The sequence below is a fragment of the Gopherus evgoodei genome, unplaced genomic scaffold (assembly GCF_007399415.2).
Source record: "Gopherus evgoodei ecotype Sinaloan lineage unplaced genomic scaffold, rGopEvg1_v1.p scaffold_33_arrow_ctg1, whole genome shotgun sequence".
Lineage (NCBI taxonomy): Eukaryota > Metazoa > Chordata > Testudines > Testudinidae > Gopherus > Gopherus evgoodei.
The window spans coordinates 3728210-3745870 of NW_022060005.1; the positions used below are offsets into that span (position 1 = coordinate 3728210).

General features: G+C 47.0%; 1 protein-coding gene across 3 annotated transcripts in view; it reads right to left on the reverse strand.

The window, feature by feature from the left end:
• The window catches only part of LOC115641040 (zinc finger protein OZF-like), a 33193-nt gene that overhangs the window by 10768 nt on the left and 4764 nt on the right, over positions 1-17661 (reverse strand). Inside the window, exons 3-4 of one of the 3 annotated variants that reach the window (XR_003998004.1) lie at positions 5358-5523; positions 3789-3863 (exon numbers count right to left, since the gene is read on the reverse strand). Coding sequence is in view for 1 of the 3 variants with exons in the window: in XM_030544155.1 (XP_030400015.1) it covers positions 2919-3866 (948 nt within the window). In the remaining 2 variants the exon portion in view is untranslated. Of the gene's footprint in view, positions 1-2918; positions 3867-5357; positions 5524-15740; positions 16158-17661 lie in introns of those variants that run through there. The other 2 variants (XM_030544155.1, XR_003998003.1) reach the window with 2 other exon arrangements.

Consider the following 17661-nt stretch of genomic DNA (forward strand, 5'->3'; position numbering starts at 1 on the left):
CAAAGGCAAACAGCTGTGCTGGAGATCACTGTGGTATTATATTCATGGCCAGCACCCCAACCTTGCCATGTCCTGCAATCTGTGAACACAGATACTGAGAGCCCCCTAAATCACAGTCCTTGTCCATGTTATTTCACCCACCAAGACAACAACAGGGAGTGGGGAGCATTCAGATGACAATGGCCACACACTTCTCCAAGCTGATGAGAACTCTGATGTTGGTGCTGTTGCTGCAGGTCTGGGGTGAGCCCTACACATCTCTCTAAGAAAGAAACCTTCTGCATCCTGACATTCTGGCCCACCCTCTTCCACCTATAGACATAGGCGTCGACTCCGTGGGTGCTCCAAATTGGTGGGTGCTAAGCACCCACTGGTAGCTCCCCGTGGCCCCCCTACTCCCCTGCTCCAGCTCACCTCCGCCTCCTCCACGAGTGCCCCGCCGCGTCCTGCTTCTCCCCCCTCCCTCCCAGCGCTTGCTCTGTGACACAGCTGATTCGCGGGGCAGGGAGGGAGGGGGGAGGAGGGGGAACGGTGTGTGCTGGGGGAAGATGTGGGGCCGGGGTGGGGATTTGGGGAAGGGATCCAATAGGGGCAGGGAGGGGGTGGAGTTAGGGTGCGGATTTTGGGGATGGGGTTGGAATGGGGTCAGAGTCAGGGACGGGGATGGGGTGGAGTCAGGGTGGGGTCAGAGGCGGGGGTGCGCGGGCACCCACCGACGCCGGAGAAAGTTGACGCCAGTGATGAAATAAATTTGTTAGTCTCTAAGGTGCCACAAGCACTCCTGTTCTTTTTGAGGATATATACTAAGGCCTTGGCTACACTGGCACTTTACAGCGCTGCAACTTTCTCACTGAGGGGTGTGAAAAAACCACACCCCTGAGCGCTGCAAGATACAGCGCCGTAAAGCATCAGTGTAAACAGTGCCACAGCGCTGGGAGCACGGCTCCCAGCACGGCAAGCTAAACCCCATGAGGAGGTGGAGTACCTGTAGCGCTGGGAGAGCTCTCTCCCAGCGCTGGCGCTGCGACCACACTCACATTTCAAAGCGCTCCCACGGCAGCGCTCCCGTGGCAACACTTTGAAGTTTCGAGTGTAGCCAAGCCCTAACACAGCTGCTACTCTGAAACCTGCCTATGGATGTATCACCATAGCATCCCTGTGGCTATCTCTCAACTCTTTGGATCCTGGCACTTGATAGCATTTCCTCCATGTTGCTTGACAAACAATTTGAAAAATGTTTCTGACTCGCAAAAATCAGATGAATTATGGGATGTCAGAAGATGGGAGTTTGTTAGTTTGAGTAAGTCATAGAATCATAGAATATCAGAGTTAGAAGGGACCTCAGGAGGCCATCTGGTCCAAACCCCTGCTCAAAGCAGGACCAATTCCCAACTAAATCATCCCAGCCAGGGCTTTGTCAAGCCTGACCTTAAAAACCTCTAAGGAAGGAGATTCCACCACCGCCCTAGGTAACCTATTCCAGTGTTTCACCACCCTCCTAGTGAAATTTTTTCCCAATATCCAACCTAAACCTCCCCCACTGCAACTTGAGACCATTACTCCTTGTCCTTGTCCCAGAATTCCAATGGGTTCTGGTAGGCATCTCACTATGGGCCACAAGAAAAATACCTCAGTACATAAAGTCTAGTACTTTTTTCCCCTATAGTTATGCCAGTACAGTTACAGAAGAAACACATGTATCAGAAAATCTTTTCCATGTTCACAGATTCTATCCCTTTCCAATTCCAGTTACACAAACTGGATTCCCTTTGCAGCCCAGTGGCTTTACTTGCATTGTGATCTCCTTTTCACTCATCCTTACCACTGGTTTGTACAAGCTGCAGATTAACTTTATTATGGAATCTCTTGTTGCTATTGCTTTTGCTCCACACTCAGGCGAACATATATATTTAGATTCCAGGGAATTAGCTTCAGTGTATTTACACTCGTAATTCTGAAATAAACTTTTTGATAGTTTTGTGCTAAGTGCCTGTTGTCTAAAAATGAAATTTCAAACTAATTTCAATGGAACTACAGTGTATTTAATAGACCTAGATTCTAAATGTAGAAGGATTAAGCACAAGTAATTGGGTCAGGGATTTTACCGCCTTATTACAGGACTTTTGTAGTGGATACATATATCAGAAAGGACATCTGCAGACCTATAACAGTGAAAGCATGTAACTCCACTGGTAATAATCAATAGTTCAGTCATCTAGTTAGTCATTTTAGATCTATGAATTCATGGTGAATACAGGGAATAAAAAGCAGAACTCCAGTGTAATTATATGGGCTAGATTATACAATATAAAATAAACTTTTAAAGAGACTTTCCCAGAGATCCCATTTCATTACACAGAGGCCCATCTTCACATTCTTGACATCTCCTGATAAAGGTCTCAGAGTTTGAGAAACTGGGATCCACTCCTCTTCAGTCAAAGCAAGAACGTCACAAATAAACCATCATCCCAGCTCGGTGCCCAGAGCCCAAGTATCATTGCATTTCTGACCTAACTGAGTCCATCTCTGCTCCTGAATGTATCCATTAACTAAAACAGTATCAAGAATAAATCAAAGTCACAGCACACAAGATAAGGATGGTTCTAGATCTGTATCAACAAACTTCAGTGCAGGAGCTGATCAAAGGACGTTCAGAGCTTCTTGAGATGTAATAATCAAATCGCATCACAACATGGAAATCTTATCTCTGCCTCTTGCTTTGCATGACTCTGTTCTAGGAATGTGATTTCATTATCTACTTTAATAGCTACTGCATGTCCTCATTAGATGGCCAGTACTGTCTTACCTGACCCTCCGATATTCGTGGGAATCAGCCACTTTGTTGTTCACTTCACCCATCTTCTAGGGTTTCTCTTCTGTGTGGATTCTCTGATGCCTGATGAGGGATGAGCTGTCACGAAAGCTGTTCCCACAGTCCAAGCATTTAAAGGGTCTCTCTCCTGTGTGGATTGTCTGATGTCTATTAAGGTGTGAGAGACGACCGAAGCTTTTCCTGCACTCAGGGCATTTGTAGGGCTTCTCTCCTGTGTGGATCCTTTGATGAATAATAAGGTTTGAGCTGTCACTGAAGCTTTTCCCACAGCTGGGGCATATATAGGGTTTCTCTCCCTTATGGGTTTTTTGATGTGAAATAAGGTGGGAGCTCAGACTAAAGCTTTTCCCACACTCATTGCATTTGTAGGGTCTCTCCCCTGTATGTTTAGTGAGGTCTGAGCTCTGGCTAAATATTTTCTCACAGTCAAGACACTTATAGGGCTGCTCTCCAGTGTGCATTTTCTGATGTGTCATAAGGACTGAGTTGTAACCGAAGCTTTTCCCACAGTTGGGGCATTTATAGGGCCGTTCCCCTGTGTGGATTCCCTGGTATATAAGGAGATTGGACTGCTGATTGAAGTTTTTTCCACACTCAGAGCATCTATATGGTTTCTCCTCGGTGTGGGTACTCTGATGTGAAATAAGGTGTGAGCTGCGGTTGAAGCTTTTCTCACAGTCTAGACACTTATAGGGTTTCTCTCCTGTGTGCATTCTCTGGTGAGTAATAAGGGCTGATTTCCAAAGGAAGCTTCTCCCACAGTCACTGCATAAATTCAGTTCCTCTCCAAAGGCGATTCTCTGTAGTACAGGCTCTTTGGTTTCTTTGAACCCTCTGCTCCTGTGAGTGGATTCACACTGGATCTCCCCTGCTTGGTTTCCCAGCTGCCTCTCTGGCCTGCACTGACTCTGATGGGCTTCTCCCTGCTCAGTATTCTGGAAAACTTTCCCTGTGGCTCTACCTGATAATGTTACCTGTGGTCCCACCTGCTCAGAATCTTCCTTCTTTTTCTCACTCACCGTCCCATCACCTGCTGGGATAGAAAGAGAATCCAGACAGGAATCAACCACTGTGATGAGGGGGAAGGGAATAGTAAAGGGAGGGAAAAAACTAACTAATTACTGGGGACTTAAAAGAAATCAGGAAGAAAAAATCCCCACCCACCGCAACTCTGTTTCAAAGGAGGGAGAGGAAGGGACAATTCAACCTCCTATCCCATCTTAATATAGCAGAGGATTGGTGAAAACTCATCAGTGATGTCTGCCAAGGGGATATAACTAAATTGTGTTTGGGTCAGTTTCACCAGTTCCTCTCCTGTATGTGTGTCTTTTAAGATCCCCTTTTCCTTGTAGCCCTGGAGATTGGGAACCACAGGCACCAGCTTCTGATTTTCCCTGGGGGTGCTCAACCCCCACTTAGCCCTGGCCCCACCCCCACTCCACTCTTCTCCCAAGGTCCCATCCCTGACCCGCCTCTTCCTACCCCACCCCTGGCCTTGTCCCCCCCTTTACCCAAGGCTCCACCCCCACCATGCCTCTTTATGCCCCCTCCCCTGAGCCCACCTCATCCCCATGCCTCCCCCTCCCTCCCAGTGCCTCCTGTACACCGCAGAACAGCTGTTCCGCAGTGTTCAGGAGGCACTGGAAGGGAGAGAGGAGTTGATGGGCGGGGCTGCCTGTGGGCGGGAGGGGGGAGCTTGGCTGCTGGTGGGTACTAAGCATCTGCTAATTTTTCTCCATGGATGCTCCAGCCCTGAAGCACCCATGGAGTCAGCACCTATGTCGGGGACCCATGGCTCCTGCCCTCGTTCCAGCTAGGAGATCAGGTCAAGTATGAAAAATGGAAATCCTGCACAGGGGGTCAAGGGAACAAGTGTTTGATCTTGTTCATTAAGCTCCGTGCTGTTACTGCTTCCAGTGCGAGGATGAGAGTAACCTACCCTGAAAGGATCCTTCCTTTTCCCAATCCCAGCCTACAGGGACTGAGCTATAAATTATACAAGATCACATGACACACTGATCTGGAGCAAGGGTTCATCCACTCTGTCTAGGGAATGGCCCTGACTTACTCCCTGGGAAGCAGAGCAGAGTTGCTACCCTCTCTAGGTATCTGGCATAGGCACCGACTCAGTTGTTACTCCGGGGCTGGAGCACCCACAAGGAAAAATTGGTAGGTGATCTGCACCCACCGGCAGCTCCCTGCCCTACTTCCCTGGCCCCAGTTCACCTCTGCCTCCATCTCCTCCTCTGAGCCCGCCACGTGCCCGCTTTTTCCCCCTAGCACCCAGCGTTTGCTGCTCCAAAACAGCTGTTTTGCACGACAAACACTGGGAGGGAGCGGGGAGGAGGGGGAACACAGCGTGCTCAGGGGAGGAGGTGGGGCTGGGATGGCAATTTGGGGGAGGGGTCCAATAGGGGCAGGGAGGGGGTGGAGTAGGGGCAGGGACTTTGGCGAAGTGGTTGGAATGGGGCGGGGCAGGGCAGGGGTGGAGTCAGGACAGGGCCTGGGGGGGTCGAGCACCCACTGGAGCGAGGAAAAGTTGGCACCTATGATATGAGGTACAACTAAGTCTCCATCACTGCCAATTAACCCCCGTTCTGTTTCAGTGTTTTGTTGAATTGGCATGGTTTGCTGAACTTGGTTGTGAGTCCAGAGACACGATTAACTGGATATCTGGCTAATGTAGAAACCTGCAAACAAAGATTAACAGATTTCAAGGCCAAAAGGGACCATTATCATCTAGTCTGATCTCCTTCATAAGAGAACCTCACCCAAAGATTCCTGTATCAACCCGTCTCTTGTGGCTGAGTTAGACTGTAGATTTTTTTGAAAAAGGCATCCAATGTTGATTTAAAGACCTCAAATGATAGAAAGTCCACCATATTGCTGCGAAATATAATGCAGTGATTAATTACCATAATGACTGTTAAACATATTTACAACCTGAATTTATCTAGACAAATTTTCCAGCCACTGGGCTTTTGTTTATTAGATTAAAGAACCTTCTGCTCTCCGAAATCGCCTTGCTATGATCCAGTCACTTAACCTCCTCTTTGATAAGCTAAATAGATTGAGCTTCTTAAGTCTCTCATTACAAAGCAGAATTTCCATAATTCTCTTATCCAAACCCCATCAAATTTGTCAGCATTTCTTTTTTGACATAATATCCAGTAATGTATAGTGAAGTACTACCACCTCCCTATTCCTACTCGATATTCCCCTGCTTATACTGCCATGGCTCATGTTAGCTGTCATACCTACAGCATCTTAGTGGGAGATTATGTTCAGTTACTTTCCATCATGACCCCTTAAGTCAGGTTCAGAGTCACTGCAGTCCAAAGTCTCTCCAGAGTGGCAAGTACAGATGCTAATATACAATCAGAAATTTAGGGCTGGATGGGAGCTCAAGAGGTCATGAAGTCCAACCCCCTACACTGAGTCAGGACCAAGTTACCAAGACCATCCCTGAAAGGTGTTTGTCTAACCTGTTCTTAAGAATCTTAAATTACAGGGAATCCACAACCCACCATGGAACTTTTTCAATATTTTACTATTCTTTTAGTTAGAAAGTTTCTCCTAATATCTACCTTAAACATCCATTATTGCAGATTAAGCCTGTTTCTACTTGTCCTACCTTAAGTGGCTACGCAGGTGCTGTCGGAGAGAAGGCTTTGGATTCTTCGACCATGGGATGGTGTTCCAAGAAGGAGGAGTGCTAGGCAGGGATGGGCTCCACCTAACAAAGAGAGGGAAGAGCATCTTCGCAAGCAGGCTGGCTAACCTTGTGAGGAGGGCTTTAAACTAGGTTCACCGGAGGAAGGAGACCAAAGCCCTGAGGGAAGTGGGGAAATGGGATACTGGGAGGAAGCACGAGCAGGAGAGTGCAAGAGGGGAGGACTCCTGTCTCAGACTGAGAAAGTGGGACAATCAGCAAGCTGTCTTAAGAGCCTATACACAAATGCAAGAAGCATGGGAAACAAGCAGCGAGAACTGGAAGTCCTGGCACAGTCAAGGAACTATGATGTGATTGGAATAACACAGACTTGGTGGGATAACTCACATGACTGGAGTAGTGTCATGGATGGATAAAAACTGTTCAGGAAGGACAGGCAGGGCAGACAAGGTGGGGAAATTGCACTGTATGTAAGAGAGCAATATGACTGCTCAGAGCTCCGGTAGGAAACTGCAGAAAAATCTGAGAGTCTCTGGATTAAGTTTAGAAGTGTGAGCAACAAGGGTGATTTCATGGTGGGAGTCTACTATAGACCACCAGACCAGGGGGATGAGGTGGACGAAGCTTTCTTCTGGCAACTAGCAGAAGTTACTAGATCGCAGGCCCTAGTTCTCATGGGAGACTTTAATCACCCTGATATCTGCTGGGAGAGCAATACAGCGGTGCACAGATAATCCAGGAAGTTTTTGGAAAGTGTAGGGGACAATTTCCTGGTTCAAGTGCTGAAGGAACCAACTAGGGGTAGAGCTCTTCTTGACCTGCTGCTCACAAACAGAGAAGAGTTAGTAGGGGAGGCAAAAGTGGATGGGAACCTGGTAGGCAGTGACCATGAGATGGTCGAATTCAGGATCCTGACAAAGGATAAAAAAGAGCAGCAGAATACGGAGCCTGGACTTCAGAAAAGCAGACTTTGACTCCCTCAGGGAGCTCATGGGCAGGATCCCCTGGGAAAATAACATGAGGGGAAAAGGAGTCCAGGAGAGCTGGATGTATTTTAAAGAATTCTTAGTGAGGTTGCAAGAAAAAACCACCCCGATGTGTAGGAAGAATAGTAAATATGGCAGGCGACCAGCTTGGCTTAACAGTGAAATCCTTGCTGATCTTAAACGCAATAAAGAAGCTTACAAGAAGTGGAAGACTGGACAAATGACCAGGGAGGAGTATAAAAATATTGCTCAGGCATGCAGGAGTGAAATTAGGAAGGCCAAATCACACTTAGAGTTGCAGCTAGCAAGAGATGTTAAGAGTAACAAGAAGGGTTTCTTCAAGTATGTTAGCAACAAGAAGAAAGTCAATGAAAGTATGGGCCCCTTACTGAATGAGGGAGGCAACCTAGTGACAGAGGATGTGGAAAAAGCTAATGTACTCAATGATTTTTTTGCCTCTATCTTCACAAACAAGATCAGCTCCCAGACTGCTGCACTAGGCAGCACAGTATGGGGAGAAGGTGACCAGCCCTCTGTGGAGAAAGAAGTGGTTCGGGACTACTTAGAAAAACAGGACGAGCACAAGTTCATGGGGCCGGATGCGCTGCATCCGAGGGTGCTAAAGGAGTTGGCGGATGTGATTGCAGAGCCATTGGCCATTATCTTTGAAAACTCATGGTGAATGGAGGAGGTCCCAGATGACTGGAAAAAGGCTAATGCAGTGCCCACCTTTAAAAAAGGGAAGAAGGAGGATCTGGGGAACTACAGGCCAGCCATCCTCACCTCAATCCCTGAAAAAATCATGGAGCAGGTCCTCAAGGAATCAATTCTGAAGCACTTAGAGGAGAGGAAAGCGATCAGGAACAGTCAGCACGGATTCACCAAGGGCAAGTCATGCCGGACTAATCTAATTGCCTTCTATGAGGAGGTAACTGGGTCTGTGGATGAGGGGAAAGCAGTGGATGTGTTATTCCTTGACTTTAGCAAAGCTTTTGATACGGTCTCCCACAGTATTCTTGCCAGCAAGTTGAAGAAGTATGGGCTGGATGATTGGACTATAAGATGAATAGAAAGCTGGCTAGATTGTCGGGCTCAGCAGGTAGTGATCAATGGCTAAATGTCTAGTTGGCAGCCGGTTTTAAGTGGAGTGCCCCAAGGGTCGGTCCTGGGGCCGGTTTTGTTCAATATCTTCATTAATGATCTGGAGGATAGTGTGGACTGCACTCTCAGCAAGTTTGCAGATGACACTAAACTGAGAGGAGTAGTAGATACACTGGAGGGTAGGGATAGGATACAGAGGGACCTAGACAAATTAGAGGACTGGGCCAAAAGAAACCTGATGAGGTTCAACAAGGACAAGTGCAGAGTCCTGCACTTAGGACGGAAGAATCCCATTCACTATTACAGACTAAGGACCGAGTGGCTAGGCAGCAGTTCTGTAGAAAAGGACCAAGGGGTTACAGTGGATAAGAAGCTGGATAAGAGTCAACAGTGTGCCCTTGTTGCCAAAAAGGCTAACAGCATTTTGGGCTGTATAAGTAGGGGCATTGCCAGCAGATCGAGGGATGTGATCATTCCCCTCTATTTGACATTGGTAAGGCCTCATCTGGAGTACTGTATCCAGTTTTGGGCCCCACACTACAAGAAGGATGTGGAAAAATTGGAAAGAGTCCAGCGGAGGGCAACAAAAATGATTAGGGGGCTGGAGCATATGACTTATGAGGAGAGGCTGAGGGAATTGGGATTGTTTAGTCTGCGGAAGAGAAGAATGAAGGGGGATTTGATAACTGCTTTCAACTACCTGAAAGGGGGTTCCAAAGTGGATGGATCTAGACTGTTTTCAGTGGTAGCAAATGACAGAACAAGGAATAATGGTCTCAAGTTGCAGTGGGGGAGGTTTAGGCTGGATATTAGGAAAAACGTTTTCACTCAGAGAGTGGTGAAGCACTAGAATGGGTTACCTAGGGAGGTGATGGAATCTCCTCCCTTAGAGGTTTTTAAGGTCAGGCTTGACAAAGCCCTGGCTAGGATGATTTAGTTGGGAATTGGTCCTGCTCTGAGCAGGGGGTTGGACTAGATGACCTCCTGAGGTCCCTTCCAATCCTGATATTCTATGATTCTAAGTGGACATGAAGAACAACTGATCACTATCCTCTTTAAAACAACCCTTAAAATATTTGAAGACCATTATCATGTCCCCCCTCAATCTCCTTTGCTTAAGACTAAAAATACCCAGTTTTTTTAACCTTTACTCATAATTCAGGTTTTCTAAACCATTTATAATTTCTGTTGCTCTCTTCTGGACTCTCTCCAATTTGTCCACCTGGGCCTGGACACACATAAGGAGTTAGACCATTATTTATCATTCTGTTATCCTCTCAATGATTACCACGATTGTTTAATAATTTGTTCCACTATCTTTCCAGGTATCAAAGTTAGTCTGGGTGCTCTTTATTACTGTTTTAAAGATACATTTGCCTTTTTCCTGTTGTCTGGGACATCACCCTTCCTCCATCAATTCTCAAAGATCACTACCTTTTCTGAGATTGCTTCAGCTAATTTCTTATCTACCACAGGGTGAATTTCATCAGGCCTTTCCAACTTGAATACATCTAACTTATCTAAATACACCTCTACCTTAACATAATGCTGTCCTCAGGAGCCAAAAAATCTTACCGTGTTATAGGTGAAACCACATTATATTGAACTTGCTTTGATCCACTGGAGTGCACAGCCCCCCCCCCCCCCCCGGAGCGCTGCTTTACCGCGTTATATCTGAATTCGTGTTTTGTCGGGTCGCATTGTATCGGGGTAGAAGAGTATTCTTTAACCTGATCTTTACTTATTCTAGCTTGTCTTCCTTCCCCCTTCTCTTCAATATTAATTATGTTAAGCATCTGGTCACAATTAACTTTATTTTTTAGGGCAGACTGAAATAAAATAGGCATTAAACACCCTAGTCACATAGCCCTGGTCTACACTACGAGTTTAGGTCAAATTCAGCAGCGTTAGGTCGATTTAACCCTGCACCCATCCACACAACCAAGCCTGTTTTGTCGACTTAAAGGGCTCTTAAAATTGATTTCTGTACTCCTCCCTGGAAAGGAGTTTAGCACTAAAATCGACCTCGCTAGGTTGAATTTGGGGTACTGTGGATGCAATTCGACAGTATTGGTGTCTGGGAGCTATCCCAGAGTGCTCCATTGTGACCGCTCTGGACAGCACTCAACTCAGATGCACTGGACAGTAGACAGGAAATGCCCCGGGAACATTTGAATTTCATTTCCTGTTTAGCTTGCGTGGCGAGCTGATCAGCACAGGTGACCAAGCAGAGCTCATCAGCACAGGTGACCATGGAGTCCCAGAATAGCAAAAGAACTCCAGCATGGACCAAATGGGAGGCACTGGATCTGACCGCTGTATGGAGAGAAGAATCCATGCAGGCAGAACTCCGTTCCAAAAGACGAAATGCCAATATATTTGCCAAAATCTACAAGGACATGAAGGACAACAGCTACAACAGGGACACATAGCAGTGTTGCGTGAAAGTTAAGGAGCTGAGGCAAGCCTACCGAAAAACAAAGGATGCAAACAGTCGCTCCGGGTCAGAGCCCCATACATGCCGCATCTATGATGAGCTGCATGCAATTCTAGGGGGGCCCCCTACCACTACCCCACCACTGTCTGTGGACACCTGCAAGGAAGGAGTCTCATGCAACAGGGATGAGGATTTTGTGGATGAGGAAGAGGAGGAGGTTGAGGATAGCGCACAGCAGGCAGCAGAGAATCCCTGCTCCCTGGCAGCCAGGAACTGTTCATCACCCTGGAGCCAATACCCTCCTAACCTTTCCAAGGCGGGATCCCGGTCCATGAAGCCAGAGAAGGCACCTCTGGCGAGTATACCTTTGTAAATATAATACAGGTTTAAAAGCAAGCGTGTTTAATGATTAATTTGCCCTGAAGACTTGGGATGCATTTGCAGCCAGTATAGCTACTGGAAAAGTCTGTTAACGTGTCTGGGGATGGAGCAAAAATCCTCCAAGGACATCTCCATGAAGCTCTCCTGAAGATACTCTAAAAGCCTTTGCAGAAGGTTTCTGGGCAGCACAGCCTTATTCCATCCTCCATGGTAGGACACTTTACCACAGCAAGCCAGTAGCAAGTAGTCTGGAATCATTGCAGAACAAAACATTGCAGTGAATGGGCCTGGGCTTTGGTGGCATTCAAGTAACATCCGGTCTTTATCCCTCTGTGTTAGCCTCAGGAGAGCGACATCATTCATGGTCACCTGGTTGAAATACAGGAAATTTGTTTAAGGGGACATTCAGAGGTGCCCGATTCTGCTGGGCTGTTTGCCTTTGGCTGAAAAGAAATCATCCCCACTGTGCGCCACGCAGTGGGGAGAGGCCCGTTCATGCTGAGCTGTTCGCCTTTGGTTGACAGGGATCTTCCCTGATACTAGCCACGTGGCGGAGTGGGGGGGGGCTGAAGTGATCATCCCAGAGAATTGGGGGGGGTGTTGGATTGTGCTGCACATTCACCCTAAAACCACAGCCTCTCCTTTTAAATGGCCAATGCAACAGGCTTTGCTTGGTATGGGAAAGAAGGGCACTGCTGTTTGAAACCATTCCCACGTTATGAAGGTTGAAAAAGCCGAAACCCTTTGCCTTAACATGGCTGCCTGCAAGCCGAATTCTATTACCCAGCCGAGCGTGTGCGATACGACCTTGTACCAAAAGCATGTGCTATGTAATGTGAATCGCTTGACTCAGTGTGAAATAGTCTTCCCTTTGTTCTCTAAAATGTACCTTCTTAAATACTCTCCCTTTTTTCCCCCTGCAGCTGCAAATGTTTCTACGCTCCCCCGATCATCACTGTCCCAGAGGCTAGCGCAGATTAGAAGATAAATAAAAAACGCATTCACGACAAGATGTTCTCTGAGCTCAGGCAGTCCTCCCACACTGAAAGAGCTCAGCAGAATGGGTGGAGGCAAACAATGTAAGAGTCCAGGAAAGCATTAAATGAACGTGATGAGAGGAGGGAGGAAAGCAATGAGAGGAGGCAGGATGCAATGCTGACGTTAATGGGGGAGCAAACTGACACACTCAGGTGTCTGATGGAGTTGCAGGTGTTGTCAGATGCTACTGGTGTGGTGCTCTGCTCTGTTCAACGTTGGTATCACTCAGCTGCGTGCGTGTGTTCCCTCTTGTGTGCTGCCCCAGCTCTGCAGATAGCTGACACAGCAGACCCGAAGAGAACCCCCAATGATCACAAAGTCTAGTAAGAGACGAAGGCACGTCGGCCAGATTTATTGCCGTATGGACACAATGATAGTTCCCCTAGATTGTTACTCCAGTAAAAGGCATACTACTAATATGTGCCCCTTGGCAATGGACTCAGCTCAGTCAGTGGTGGGACTTTCCACTGCCCCCTCGGCTGGACAAAGACACCTCCCCAGGGATGCATTCTTATACACCAGTACAAACAAGTTACACATCACTCCTGACGTATGAGGTGCAACCCCTCTACGTAGCAAGGTACAACCCCTCTACGTAGTAAGGTGCTGCCTCTCACCTTGTACATGTTGGTTTGAACAAAACAACTCTATCCATCATATTACCCTTTGGGAGCTGTTATTGGGATGGGTCAGCCTGTTCCTTGTTATCTGTGTGGCGTGTACAAGTATGCGAATGTTCTGATATCTGGTGTCCAGTACCTTTTAGGTATGTCTCTCTTTCTGCAGCATCAGCTCTTTCCTTGCCAGCTTCTGTGAGCAGGGCCTGCCTCTGGCTCACAGCTTAACTTTGCTTTATGTTAGCAAAGTCTTGGCCATTACTGTAGTTCAGGCCTTAGGCCTCATACCAGGCCTCTGATACCAAGGTTTATCTCTCAGGGCCTCCTCTTACTACAACAGGAAAGGCAGCAGGAGCACAGACTGCCACTGCAGCCCCTGTATAACTGCCTGCCCTCTTCCCCAAGTTCCTTATCCTCCTCACCCAGATGCCCAAGAATGCAGGTGGAGGAGGCTATGGGCACTCAGCCACTCTACCCCAGAGGATTGCCAAAGCAACAGAAGGCTGGCATTCAATAAGTTTTGAACTGTAGCGTGGCCTTGTCATTCCCTCCTCCCCTCATCCACCACCCCACTCGGTGTTTCCCGCCTCACCCACCCCTCTCGGGCTATCTTGCGAGTTTTCCCCTATTTGTGTGATGAATTAATAAAGAATGCATGATTTTCAAACACTAATGACTTTATTGCCTCTAAAAGCGGTGATCAAAGGGAGAAGGTCGGTTGGCTTACAGGGAAGTAGAGTCAACCAAGGAGGCAGGTTTTCATCAAGGAGAAACAAACAGAACTTTCACACTGTAGCCTGGCGAGTCATGAAACTGGCTTTCAAAGCCTCTCTGATGCACAGTGTGCCTAACTATGCTCTTCTAATCGCCTCGGTGTCTGGCTGCACATAATCAGCCACCAGGCAATTTGCCTAAACCTCCCACCCCACCATAAACGTCTCCTTCTTACTCTGACAGATATTGTGGACCACACAGCAAGCAGCAATAACAATGGGAATATTGGTTTCGCTGAGGTCTAACCTAGTCAGTAAACTGCACCAGCGCACTTTTATATGTGCGAATGCACATTCTACCACCATTCTGCACTTGCTGACCCTATAGTTGAACTGCTCCTTACTACTGTCCAGGGTGGCTGTGTATGGCATTAAGGGGTAGGCTGGGTCCCCAAGGATAACTATAGGCATTTCAACATCCCTAACCGTAATTTTCTGGTCTGGGAAGTAAGTTCCTTCCTGCAGCTGTTCAAACAGACCAGAATTCCTGAAGATGCGAGCATTATACACCTTTCCTGGCCACCCCATGTTTATGTCGGTAAAACGTTCCTTGTGATCCACCAGTGCTTGCAGAACCATTGAAAAGTACCCCTTCTGGTTTATGTACTGGCTACCAAGGTGGTCCAGTCCCAAGATAGGGATATGAGTTCCGTCTATCGCTCCGCCATAGTTAGTGAACCCCATTGCAGAAAAGCTATGACCTGCACATTTCCCAGAGTCACTACCCTTGACAGCAGCTGCTCAGAGATTGTATTGGCTACTTGGATCACAGCAGCCCCCACAGTAGATTTACCCACTCCAAATTGATTTCCGACTGACCGGTAGTTGTCTGACGTTGCAAGCTTCAAGAGGGCTATCACTACTCACTTCTCAACTGTGAGGGTTCCTCTCATCTTGATATTCTTGCAGTTCAGGGCAGGGGAAAGCAAGTCACAAAGTACAGAGGATACAGAGGGACCTAGACAAATTAGAGAATCAGGCCCAAAGAAACCTGATGAGGTTCACCAAGGAAGAGTGCAGAGTCCTGCACTTAGGACGGAAGAATCCCATGCACTGCTATAGACTAGGGACCGAATGGCTAGGCAGAAGTTCTGCAGAAAAGACCTAGGGGCTACAGTGGATGAGAAACTGGATATGAGTCAACAGTGTGCCCTTGTTGCCAAGAAGGCTAATGGCATTTTGGGCTGTATAAGTAGGGGCATTGCAAGCAGATCAAGGGACATGATCATTCCCCTCTATTCAACATTGGTGAGCCTCATCTGGAGTACTGTGTCCAGTTTTGGGCCATATGCTACAAGAAGGATGTGGAAAAATTGGAAAGTCCAGTAGTGGGCAACAAAAATGATTAGGGGGCTGGGGCATATGACTTATGCGGACAGGCTGAGGGAACTGAGATTATTTAGTTTGCAGAAGAGAAGAATTAAGGAGGATTTGATAGCTGCTTTCAACTACCTGAAAGAGGGTTCCAAAGAGGATGGATCTAGACTGTTCTCAGTGGTAGCAGATGACAGAACAAGGAGTAATGGTCTCAAGTTGCAGTGGGGGAGGTTTAGGTTGGATATTAGGAAAAACTTTTTCACTAGGATGGTGGTGAAGCACTGGAATGGGTTACCGAGGGAGGTGGTAGAATCTCCTTTCTTAGAGGTTTTTAAGGTCAGGCTTGACAAAGCCCTGGCTGGCATGATTTAGTTGAGGATTGATCCTGCTTTGAGCAGGAGGTTGCACTCGTTGACTTCCTGAGGTCCCTTTTAACCCTGATATTCTATGAAGTTCCATGAAAGTTCCCTTACGCATGCAAAAGTTTCTCAGTCACTGGGAATCATCCCAGACCTGCAACACTATGCAGTCCCACCAGTCTGTGCTTGTTTCCTGGTCCCAGAATCAGTGTTCCATGGCATGAACCTGCCCCATTACCACCATGATGTCCAAATTGTCATGGCCCATGCTTTGAGAGAAGTCTGTGTACATGTCCTCATCGCTGTCATGATCGCGCTGTCATCGCCTCCTTGCCTGCTTTTGCAGGTTCTGCACATACTTCAGGATAATGCATGAGGTGTTTGAGGTGTTTACAATGCTTACAACAGCAGCGGTGAGCTGAGCGAGCTCCATGCTTGCCGCGGTATGGCTTCTGCAAGACAGCAGAGTTGCAGCAGAAGCAGTGGATGACGACAGATGCCACAAGAATAGATATTTATACAGAAAGATGAGAGGGCCTGCGAGGTGGATTCATGGCACCAGGAGAGCAGAGTTGCTGCGGAAGCAGTGGATGATGACGGTTAGCAGTCCTACTGCACTGTCTGCTGACAGCAGTATGACGTCTGCATGGAAAAAAGGCACAAAATGATTGTCTGCCGTTGCTTTCACGGAGGGAGGGGCGACTGACGACGTACCCCAAACCACCTGTGACAATATTTTTGCCCCATCAGGCATTGGGAGCTCAACCCAGAATTCCAGAGACTGCAGGAACTGTGGGATAGCTACCCAGAGTGCAACGCTCCAAAAGTCGATGCTAGCCACGGTACTGTGGATGCACTCCACCAACTTAATGTGCTTAGTGGGGACACACACAATCGACAGTATAAAATCGCTTCCTAAAAATCGACTTTTATAAATTCAACCTAATTTTGTAGTGTAGACATTCCTTAGTGTCCATTAATTATTAGCTCTCCTTCTCTACTCCGTAGTGGACCTACACTTCCCTTTGTTTTAATTTTGCTCTTAATGTATTTATACAAAACTCTTCTTATTGCTTTTTATGTCTCCTGCTAGATGTAACTCATGTTGTGCCTTAGTCTTTCTGATTTTGTTCCTCCATGCCTGTGCTAGTCTTTTGCATTCATGTTAGCAATTTATCCATGTTTCCACTTTTTGTAGAATTCTCTTTTGAATTTTTCTAATCATTAAAAAACTCCTGATACAGCCATATTGGCCTCCTACTTTTCTTCCTATCTTTCATGTTGAGATAGTTTGTTGTGCCTTTAATATTGTCTCCTTGAGAAACTGCCAGCTCTCCTGAACTCCTTTTATCCCTTCGATTTTCTTTCCATGGGACTCTACTTCCCAGTTCTCTGAGTTTGTTAAAGTCTGCTTTATTTTTAAGTCCATTGTCCTTCCTCTGCTGCTCACTCCTTCCCTTTCTTAGAGTCATGAAATTTATCATTTCATGATCAGATTCACAGCCAAGTTCCTCCCTGTTAAATCCTATCTCAAATGGCTGACCCCTGCTTACTTCCCCCACATTCTAAAACAAGAAGTTGTCCCCAGTGGTGATAAACAAGGCTGACTTTGTTGGGGGTCTACTTCAGGCAGAAATGAGAACTCTCCATTTTTCAAGGATCGCTCAACTCATCCTCTCATGTTACTCTGTGCAACAAAGACCCAAAAAGATAGAGTAACCATTCTTGTCCCTCTCAGTTCAAACATAGACACACAATCCTGCTAACCCATGAAGAAGGATCAGCAGCCACCATCATATTCCATCCTTGGAAACTCAGGAATGTCATTGTCACAACTACAGGTTAGCTCCATTTTTGTCCCCTTTCTGAGTTCACCCACCTCACATCTCGGGCCTCCAAGGGAAGTTAGGCACCTAAGCACTTATCCACATCTTTAAGCTCCTGAACACCTTTTAAAAATGTGACTAAGTGACTTGCACAACATCACAGAAGAAGTCTTTCGCATACCATGAATTAACAATGTGATGCAGTTGCGCCCCCAAAAAAGTGCTAATTATCATTCTGGGATGCATTAATTGGAGTGTCATATCAGAAACGGGAGATAATTGTCCCACTCTTCTCAACACTGGTGAGGCCTCAGCTGGAG